This window comes from Sminthopsis crassicaudata, chromosome 2 (assembly GCF_048593235.1).
Source record: "Sminthopsis crassicaudata isolate SCR6 chromosome 2, ASM4859323v1, whole genome shotgun sequence".
In the NCBI taxonomy this organism is placed as follows: Eukaryota; Metazoa; Chordata; class Mammalia; order Dasyuromorphia; family Dasyuridae; genus Sminthopsis; species Sminthopsis crassicaudata.
The window spans coordinates 510,901,347-510,912,817 of NC_133618.1; the positions used below are offsets into that span (position 1 = coordinate 510,901,347).

General features: G+C 36.2%; 1 protein-coding gene across 1 annotated transcript; it reads right to left on the bottom strand.

The window, feature by feature from the left end:
- Positions 1-1,202: 1,202 nt before the first annotated feature.
- On the bottom strand, positions 1,203-5,664 carry LOC141553661 (late lactation protein B-like). The gene is made up of 7 exons (XM_074285198.1): positions 5,537-5,664; positions 4,750-4,874; positions 4,038-4,108; positions 2,691-2,810; positions 1,942-2,043; positions 1,687-1,713; positions 1,203-1,347 (listed from the first exon to the last, which is right to left on the bottom strand). Exons 1-6 carry the CDS (start codon positions 5,618-5,620, stop codon positions 1,688-1,690), a joined length of 528 nt encoding a protein of 175 aa, XP_074141299.1. The 5' UTR covers positions 5,621-5,664; the 3' UTR covers positions 1,203-1,347; position 1,687.
- Positions 5,665-11,471: the final 5,807 nt, after the last annotated feature.

The following is an 11,471-nucleotide window of genomic DNA, read 5'->3' on the forward strand; positions in this document are numbered from 1 at the left end:
TTGCTAAAATTCTGAATTATTTCTAACCATCCCTTCATTGTTAACCTGTCTGCCTCCTCTAGACTCCAACTTGCCTCTACTTTGGAGGAGTCATCTCTCTTTAACTTCTTTTTATCTATTATCTTCTACCATTAGTTGTGAGTAATGAACACCTGTTGTTATCTTTCTTTGTGTCCTCAGTGTTTAGAACAATGCCTAATCCATAGTAGTCACTTAAATGTTTATTGCCTGACTGACAAAGCCTTTGGAGTTACTTGAATTTTAATGGAAATGACATGGATAAAGTCATGCAACCAAGGATACTGAAAAAGAGTAGTCATATAGACAGGAAGAGAATCAAGAGAAAACAGTGTCATGAAAAGCTTAAAAGAAGAAAGAATCAGGGAAGAGAAGATGATCAACATTGTCAACAGTTGCAGAGAAGCCAAGAAGGATGAAGATGAAAAAATGGCATTTGACGTGGCCATTGAAATATCACTGATAACTGAAGATAGTCGTTTCAATTGGATGATAGGTTTGGGAATCATAATACTGAGGATTTAGAATAAAATGAAAGATGATGTAAATATAATTATCAGTGACAATTTTTGAAAAAGTACATTTTAGTTGGAGGAGGAATTTCTAATAGAGCAGTATTGCACCCAAAACAAGCAATAGAATAATTGCCCAGACTAAATGGCAGAAAATGCACTCTCAAATCAAGCTTGGAGGAAAATTCAGTTGAGGATGAAGAAACCATGGTCACTATCCAATGGAAGGGGAATCAGAAAGAAACATTGAGACATTATGAGGAGCTTTCCTGGGGGTGGAAAGCAGGGAGTACAGGAGGAAACATACATTCTGGCAGCTTACTATTTTGAAAATCAAAGCTTACAAATGTACTGTAAAACTTAGCCCATCCTCTACTGGTAAAGGATTCAAATATTCAATTTTGGTGTTTTGGAACACAAATATAGTTGCTTTATTTATAACCTTTTTGACTGTCCTAATTTTTACTTTTCACCCAGCTGTTCTGAATTACATAGAATTTTTGACCATATCCTTTAGAAACCATAAGTTTCTTAACCTTTGGAAATCTAGGATTCTTGGCCTCCCAAGGAGGTAAGTGCACCTGTTCTCTAGTTGTTACCCACTTCTTATTCATTTGTCCCCAGTAAAAGCTCAAAAGAAAGAGACTGAGTCAAAAGTAATTGCTTCAGAAATTTATTAGCATTAGAAAGAAAATATTAGAAGATGTAGGAGGTGGCTTAGAAGAGAAATCAGATATAGGGATTTGTTGATCATCTGAGGAAACAACTGGGATTTCCTGGATATCACAATTCTCAGATGGATAGGATTTGTCTTCTCCTAGAAAACATCAAAGGGAAAGCTAGTGATAGTCCTAAGAATTGCATAAGGAAATAAAAATGATAATTTCCCATGAGCTGGCAGGCCCCAATCCTAGGGTGCAAGAAGTTCAGAAAAAGCATACTAAATATTAGCACAGCAATTCAAGGCAACACTGAAATCTATTTGAAATATATTTTGTTTCATTTTGTTTTTTAAATAGCCATCCATTCTCAATTATGGGTTGGAAATTCATCTACCTATGGCTAAGCTGAACCAAATGGATACTTAATTCCCAGCTAATGTTTAGATCTAGGTTATTCTGGAACATGCTTTTAGAAGACTTTAAAGGTCACCTACCTTAATCATGTTTTGGAACGCAGGACTCTGCAAAAACAAAGACATGTGTAAATACATTTACTTGCCAAAAGTACTTGCTACCACAAAGCTCACCAGCTGAACAACTTTAAGCAATTAGATATGGTCTGTTAAGAAGTTAGGATAGAACAGCTGCTAAGGTGAGGAAAATAGGAGAATGGAGAGGGAAGGGAGTGGGATACAGTACAGAAGATTAAGGGACAAGGCAGGGTAGAATCAAAACTCCATTGCTATTACCTCCTGGCTTAGAGAAAATGATTTTACTTTCATCATAATTTCTCTGTCTTGTGATCTTCAGATATTCTTCCATAGCTTGAGGGTCTGCTTCTTTGTTTGGACCTGCAGGAAGAGATCAGGCTGAATAAATTATTAGTTCTCAGTAGACCCTTCTCTGGTTCTTATTTCTACAACAGGCATTGGGAAAGTCTCTGATTTAATAAGTTGAATTGACAACATAAAGAACAGAAGAGAACTTAGGAGAAGGGTAACATTTTTTTATATTCTGCCAACAAATTCCCTACCTCCAGTGCTCCCCATTATCATCTTTATGGAAAATTCCGATATAAATCTCTCATACTAGCATTTTTTTTAAAAATCTTAATGCCCTAAATTTCCAGAAAAGTGGTAGCAAAAAGGATAAGGAATGAAAACACTTTTGCATGTTTGCCTTCTCCTACTTAGTTCAAATCAGGATTTCCCTCATACTGTCTCATTAAAGACAAATTGAGTCAGTACCTGCAACTAGGAAAGTTGTTACTTAATAAGACTTATGTTACCATCAACATGCAGACAAAATCTTTGAAATAATTCATGGAATCCCCTAGCCTCTTTTCTGGATTTTAATTTGTTTCAAATTCAAAATAGAGGAGAGGGGAGAAATTCCCCCCACCCCCTCTTTGGAGGAATCCACAGGGTCAAGTTCCAGTAGTTGCCCATATTTTGATATTGTTCTCTTGCCGGGATGCACAGAATTACACGTTACTTACCCAAAAGCTTAATCATTTTGAAATGTTCCCCTTGGAATTTGCCTTCACACTCAAAAATCCAATTATCTGGCACAGAGGTCTCAGTTACATGCACTTTGTGTAGATGCTGGTAGTTCCCCTCTGTGGAGAAGCAGTGGGAAAATATAGTTTCAGCATTCTTAATCTTCTTAGAAAAGGGAAGACTGAGGAAAGATTTAGATTCAATGTTTTGCTAAGTAGCCAGCATCCCAAGGATCACAAAAGAGAGTTGTTAGGACAGCTTCCCCTTCAACCATATATAGCATTTTGTTTTCCAACTTGCCTTTGAAATTATCATGTAATATTGCCTGTTATAAGACCACAGGATGCAATGACTTTGAATTTTCAAGAACCTTAAAAACATTTAATCTAATTCCTCATGTTAAAAAAAGGAAACAGACATCAATAAGGTTAATTAATTGAGTCAGAGATAAAGTAATAGATAGAGACCTAACCTTTGTTAGATCTGAGTTCAAAACCTTGCTCTCACTCCGACCAATTCACTTAACCTCCCAGGGACTCAGGTAACTCTCTAAGACTGTATGTTGGAGAACAGATGCTGATCTTCTTGATACAGAGAATTCACTCATTAAAAATTCCTGATGCCAGATAAATCATAGGTCAGATCCAATCTGCTTGTGCCTTAAACAGGAGTGATGTTTTATTTTAATTTTACCCATTATTCATTGAATAGCACTATTCTCTGAATATTAAAGTTAATTAATACATTTGAATGAGGGCATTGTCCGGTCTTTAGGACATGCTTCATGATCGACTCTGTTCAGTATATAAATGGATTCTTCCATCTTCACCATCAACAGAATTTTGAGACAGTTTAATTTTATTCTTGGCATCTCTTCCACCCTCCTAATTCCAGAGTCCCAGACACCCATCTGTGCTCTGGTACCCCACCTTTACACATCCCTCTAAGAAGCACTCTTCATGTTAATGTACCCTTTTATCTCCTGTATTTCCTAATTACACATGGGAATCCTTAGAATAGCCTCCATGAGACACTGTCTTAAAGAACTGTCTAGTGATGAATATTTCAGAGCCAGGGATAGAGGCTAAGGATGTGTTCTTATGGTTTGCCAATGCAAAAAATAAGGGTAGCCTGCCTTTGCCACCATGAGCTAAACAGGGCTCAGGGATATAGTCAATCATGTCTACAGGAAGACAGACTAATTCAGTCTGTGTCATGGGAAAAACTGTCCAGGTGTTGTCAAACAGACTCAGACTTTGGGCATTAGGGCTACAGAGAGGTCTCAAGTTCAAATCACCTGTGATTCCTTAATACAGTGCCTTTGATGTGGCATTGGGGTTACTTACGTATGTTGTATTCATTGGCATTTTCTGTTTTCTTCATTATCACTTTAATTTCATTGCACTCACCATCCTGCCTGAAAAACAGAACATATAGGAATAGTTTTGCTGGAGATAAAAAGTAATGTCATCAAAAATCTTGAAAGGGGGCTTGAATCCCTTGCTCCTGATCCAGTCCTCAATTGCAGAAAGTACAGCACAAGCAGATCAATACACAAACCTGTACTCGATTTCCACTCATAAATAACTATGATTTCCCATCCATCTTTTGACTATCAGAGATTCTAGAGGCCAAGTGAAACAGCTGGGAATCATAGAATACCATGATCTCTAAGGAATAAAAATCAAAGGTAACTCTAAGGGAAATGAGGAAAGACACATGGAATGAGTAGGCTGAAATGTAAAACCTACAATGATAACTAGTGTGATGAAGGCCCTGACAGAAGAAATGAGGGAAATTAGAGGAAGCCTGAGACCGTGTGGGAACTAGCAGTTAGACAATGACTCAGAAAGTCAATTAATGGTTGCTAAGGAAACACTTCACCCATTGGTGGTAAAAATAAGCCTAATCTTCATATTAATGTGTGAAAACATAACTACTAAGTGATCAGGTTAGGTGAGCAGAGAATATAGAATTATCAGCTCTAGTTGTGGTCCGTAAACAGGAGTGATAAAAGAATAAACAAGCTTATAGAGCTATTTTATGCAGGCTACTTACATCATGGTAAATTTGGCCTCCACATTACCATTATCAAGTTGGGAGAAGGTAACGGGTGGGAAGGTCTCATGGTCATCCCCAGGAACTTCCTTGCTTGCCACAACAGCATTTAGATAGTATACGCCCTAAAGAAAATCATAATTTGTTGCCAGGGCTTGAGGAAGGAAAAATGAAGGAAAGAGGTCTCTCCCCTCCACAAATTTTCTCAGATAAATACTTCTGTTCTCTGTCCCTCCTTTGACCATAACCCTAATTTAAACAAAAATTGCCCTAGCCTCTACATCAGGCATCATAATGGACCTGGTAGCATAATGGGCAAATGAGAAGTTGACAGGAAGAGGTCAATGGCTTTAACCAAACATCCAAACCTATAATAAAGTTACCCCAAGTGTTCCATGACACAATTTGAAGCAGAGATTTCGCTTTGAAGCCATTAACTAAATCCCTATAGATAGTGACTTTGAATCCTTTCAGACCTAATTCCACTTTGGAATATGACTTGTTTGGAATTTTTGTTTGGGGACAAAATTATCTGGATTGTATCCCTTTCCAGTTCCAGCAAAAGAAGAATAAAATCTTTGCTTGGACATCTATTTCCTACACATACTCAATGTAATATTGTCCAGTTGAGTCCATGGTTCTAAAGTCACTGCCCCTTGTAGAATAGGGTCTCAAGAGCTCCACATCATCCCTAAAAGAATCCAGGGGGGTTATAATTTTGAAATGATAGCCTCTTTCTAGCATACATGCCCCCTCCAGTCCACAAGATGCCCCAATGCAATCTTACCCCCAATTTTCCAGAAGAGTTTGATTCTTCAGCATGGAGGATGGCGAACAGGCTTAGTGCTATGGTTAGAAAAAGGACCTTCATCTTGGCAAACTTGCACAGGGGTTTCCCTTCAAGCACCCAGTGAAGCTGGTTAGAATGTGTATTCCGCTCCTAAAATCTGTCTCTCTATATATCTTGAGATCAATGTGACACTGAAAACTGATCTCTTTTTTACACAATGCTTGTCATACAATGGGGCAATGGGGGCATAGGGAGAAGTTAAATAGCATATTATTATTTTTGGAACCATTACACCTTTTTGAATTGTCAATGACTATTCACTAAAATCCATCCAGAGAATTTTTTTGAATATCTGCATCCTCCATGAGTTTTAATAATTGAACCACTTCTCTAGGATAGGTTGAGCGAATATAATAAAAATGACAATACTACCTAAATTAATCTATTTATTTAGTGTTATGCCAATCAAACTTCCAAGAAATTATTTTACTGACCTAGAAAAAAAATAACAAAATTCATCTGGAAGAACAAAAGGTCAAGAATTTCAAGGGAATTAGTGAAAAACAAATCAAATGAAGGTGGTCTAGCTGTACCTGATCTAAAAGTATATTATAAAACAGCAGTTACCAAAACCATTTGGTATTGGCTAAAAAATAGATTAGTTGATCAATGGAATAGGTTAAGTTCACAGGACAAAATAGTCAATATAACTATAGTGTTTGACAAACGCAAAGACCCCAGCTTTTGGGATAAGAATTCACTATTTTACAAAAACTTCTGGAAACTAGTATGCCAGAAACTAGGCATTGACCCACACTTAACACCGTACACCAAGATAAGATCAAAATGGGTTCATGATTTAGGCATAAAGAACGAAATTATAAATAAATTAGAGGAACATAGGATAGTTTACCTCTCAGAACTGTGGAGGAGAACTTTGTGACCAAAGAAGAAGTAGAGATCATTATTGATCACAAAATAAAAAATGTTGATTATATTAAGTTAAAAGGTTTTTGTACAAACAAAAACTAATGCAGACAAGATTAGAAGGGAAGCAATAAACGAAAAACATTTTTACAATCAAAGGTTCTGATAAAGGCCTCATTTCCAAAGTACATAGAGAATTGATTCAAATTTATAAGAAATCAAGTCATTCCAATTGATAAATAGTCAAAAGATATGAACAGACAATTTTCAGATGACGAAATTGAAAGTATTTCTAATTGTATGAAAAGATGCTCCAAAAAATTATTGATTAGAGAAATGCAAATTAAGACAACTCTGCTATACCACTACACGTCTCAGTTTGGCTAAGATGCTACAAAAAGATAATGACGAATATTGGACGGGATATGGGAAAACTGTGACACTGTTACATTATTGGTGGAATTGTGAATGCATCCAACCATTCTGGAGAGCAATTTGGAACTATGCTCAAAAAGTTATCAAACTGTGATCCAGCAGTGTTGCTACTGAGATTATATCCTAAAAAGATCTTAAAGAAGGGGAAAGGACCCATATGTGCAAAAATGTTTGTGGCAGCCCTTTTTGTAGTGGCTAGAAACTGGAAATTGAACGGATGCCCATCAATTGGAGAATGGCTGAATAAATTGTGGTATATGAATGTTATGGAAAATTATTGTTCTGTAAGAAATGACCAGCAGGATGATTTCAGAAAGGCCTAGAGAAACTTACATGAACTGATGCTGAGTGAAATGAGCAGGAGCAGAAGATCATTAGATACTTCAACAACAATACTATATGATGATCAATTCTAATGGACGTGGCTCTCTTCAACAATGAGATGATCCAAACCAGTTCCAATTGTTCCATAACAAAGAGAATCAACTACACCCAGAGAGAGAACTATGGGAAATGAATGTGGACCACAACATAGCATTTCTATTTTCTATTTTTGTTTGCTTGCATTTTTGTTTTCCTTCTCAAGTTTTTTTTACCTTCTTTATAGATCTGATTTTTCTTGTGCAGCAAGATAACTGTATAAATATGTATACATTTAACATATACCTTAACATATTTAACATGTATTAGACTACCTGCCATCTAGGGGAGGGGCTGGGGGTAAGGAGGAGAAAAGTTGGAACAGAAGGTTTTGCAAGAGTGAGTGTTGAAAAATTACCTATGCATATATTTTATAAATAAAAAGCTAAAATTAAAAAAAAAATTTAAATAATTGAAGCACTTTTGATGGAAAGAAGATTATCATCAAAAAAGGAACTTGTCAAGCATTCTTTACTTCGAATAACAAAGAAAAAAATCAGTGACTTCATTCAAATCCCACCCAACTCACAGGCACACCTCCTCATTTTTCTGATTTATTTTGTGATGTTTTTCAGTACATTGGAGACCTCCCTTTAGTCTTGTATCCATGACTTAGTGAAAGTACACTAGACAAGAAGTCAGAGTATCTGGCTTTGAGGTCTAGTTCTATTATTCACTTAAATCTTCTTAGACAAGGCTCTTCCCCTCTCAATTGTAAAGGAATCATTCTCCTATTTCCCTGTTCTAACTATACTGAATTAGTGGTGTGGGCAAGTCTCCAACGCTCTACAGCTATTTTTTAATAAAGAGTGGGGCACATTCTGATCTTCTAGTTGGACCAAATTTGCATGTGCCTCTTGCTTAGGTCAAATTTTGTTGAACGATGTCCCCTAGCTCCAACACCAAGTAAAGCACTTAGTTTGCTGATCTCTTGAGTAGTTGAAGTTCTTGCTTGACATCTAAAGATATGGATAAACTCAGTTGGTTTCAAAAGTGTGGGCTTTGAAGGAGATATTGCAGTTCAGAATTTGTGATTTTTTCTGATCAAGGTAGGATTCTATGGAGTCTCTAAAAACCTTTTCACCTCTTTAAAGACAATGCATTGCTTATTTGTGGATTATTTAGCTCAGTAATAACCTCATTTAACTCTTTCTAGGAAATTAGATCTTCTATTGAAAGTTTAATTCTCTGACTTGCTGAAAATCAGTTACCTTATTTAAAGTTTTTCAGAAAGCTCACTAATCAACAAGTATTTATTAAGTGACTACTTTGTGCCAGTCACTGTGCCAACCAATAGACAAAAATGGATTAGTTTTGGTTCCTCAAGGAGTATACATTCTAAGAGTTGTTGTTTGTTGCAAGGTAATTGGGGTTAAGTGACTTGCCCAAGGTTACACGGCTATTAAGTGTCTCAGGCCCAATTTAAACTCAGATCCTCCTGATTTCGGGACCAGTGTTCTACTTATTGGAACATTTAGCTGCCCCCAAGAGTGTACATTTTGATAGGGAAACAATATGAATATATATAGCATATACAAAATATCTATTCTTCCATAAAATAACTGACAATTAAATTAAGAGGCAAGGAATTATTAGCAACTGGCAAGACTAGTAAAGTCCTATTGAATAAGATGGCATTCAATTTGCATTTTGAAGGAAACTGCTCCAGAGGAATGACCACTGCCTGTTAGGATTCTTTCAAGGTGCTAAGTCAGTTAACTAATTTAGCATGGCACTTATTATACTTATTAGAGTTCTACAAGATTCACATCTTTAAGAGAGCATATATAAGCTAGGAGCCTCAACCAGAATTGACTCCAGGAGATTCACAAGCCAGAGAAGGCAGCTTAAGCTCTCGGAACCAAGACTACAGAAGGCCTCCAGAAAACTAGCCGAGCCCCAAGTGAAGGAGATAAGATTTTGACAGAAACAATAAAGGATTTGGACTTTAACTCCTGGCTGCATTTGGGGTGAATACACTGAACTGAAACGAAGGTGCTCCCAGAGACCCCCCAAGAAACCTGCTCCCAGAGAACATTACACTTTAAAGAAGAACATTACAACTGCCAACTGCCTCCTTTCTTCCCATAAACATATATACTCTACAGTATGTTTTGCTATTGCATTTTGTTAAAGCAATACTATTAATACTATTGATACTTCAAAAGTTCAGCAAAATGGTTTATACATAGCTATATATAAATATTCATGTTATCCTTCTAGACAAGATCATCTTTGCAATAACACAATTAGGTGGTTTCAAAATTCACTAAATAATTGCGTCCAAAGAAATTCATTAAGAGTCCAATGTCATTTTGTAAGTAAATCTCTAATGTAATGCCTCAGAGACCTTCTCTTGTATCCTTCAACATGTTAAGCTAGATAAAGGCAGTAATGATGTGCTTATCATGTTTACCGATGACATGAAGCTAATATACTGAATAAATCAGGATTCCGAATGACCCAAATAGTCTAAAATGATTGCTCACATGTAAGGAGATGAGATGCAGTGAGGATACATGTATAGCCCTGTATTTGGATTCAGAAAGTGGCTTCACAAAACACAATGAGGAATATTATATAACAGTTCACATGAAAAAGATTCAGTTATTTAGTGATTGCAAGTAGCATGAGTGAACATTAAGAAACTGACATAATTTTAGGTGCTTTTCTGTAAGACAGTATTTTAAGAATAAGGGAGATAATGTGTCTGTTCTACTACTTGCCCTGGTCAAATCTGAAAGGGTTCACTTGTTGGGGCTACCTAATAGAAATAGGCTGGAATATATCCAGACAAAGGCTGCCAGGATGGTGAAGAGACCCAGAAACATATCATATAAGGATCAGTTAAAAGAAGTCATCACATTTAGCCCAGAGAAGAAACTAATGAGGAATTGAGAGCTGTCTTCGTGTCACTGAAATTATTTCATCTGAGAGAATAATTAGATAAGTGGTGTTTAGAGCCAGGTCAGGTGCTTAGAATTGTTGAATATTATAAATGCTAAGTGTTCAAATAGGGAAAATTCAAGTATATTGAGGATTTTGTAATGGAAATTTCTGTGTATGCATGAGTGAGACTAGATGTTCTCTGAAGATTAGATTTTGATATTATGAATGGTATGGACCATAAAGATCTTTGCTTTTTATTTTATCCTAATAACCACCACACAATCCTGAGCCTTTAATCACCTTTCAATAAATATTTACTGAATGGTATTGAGGTTATCAGAAACAAACTAAACTAAAGGCATCTATCTATGCCCCAAGGTATGACACGGAAAGAGCAGGGAACACTGTGTTTTAGAGGGACCTGAAAAGGTCATATAATATTTGTTTTCCTTCCTAATTTTTTTCCTCCTTGAGTTCTTCCATTGCCCTGGTCCTTCAGAACAGAGTACCTCTTTGTAGAATCAACTCCATAACCTTTCAAAGATGAATGTTAATTCAACAAAAACCAGTGACCATGGTTGGAGGATTTTGTATTTGCATTTGTTGTCACCGATATCTTCTGATCACTTCTTCTACCAATTGTACTGACTACTGATCACCAACAGAACATGGATAAAGATGTTTTGGAGGTGATCTGCCAGCTTTCCCATTATACAATGGTTCTCTTAATATAAAGTATTTTTCCAAAACTAAGGAGAGATTTAGAAAACTTTAGTTATTTTGCTTATTCCTTCTTCCTGGACTGAATAAAATATAGACATATGGACATGAAGAAAGTCACTGACATTCTTCATGATGTCAACAATGATAAGGTTCAAATTTACTGTCACCCTTTTAAGAAAAATTCCCTAATACCACAATTAAGAATCTTTCTCCAATGTCTCCATCACTTTTTAATTTATTTTGGGTCTATTTGATAATTGCTTATTTAGAAACGTTCTCAAAGCATGCTTGAGGGAAGAGACTCTCAGATTTGTATTATTATCTCCAGCACAATTCGTGGTACATAGTCAGCACTTATTAAATTAGATTTTCTCAGTGCCTGATGTCTGGTATTTAATACATACTTGTTTCCTGACAAAGTAATGTGTTATCTAGGATCAGATTGTGAAGCCCTTTAAATGCAAAATTGAGGAGCCTATATTTTATTCTAAAGGCAATGGAGATTAATTTAGGATCATATAGCTAGTAAATGCCTAAG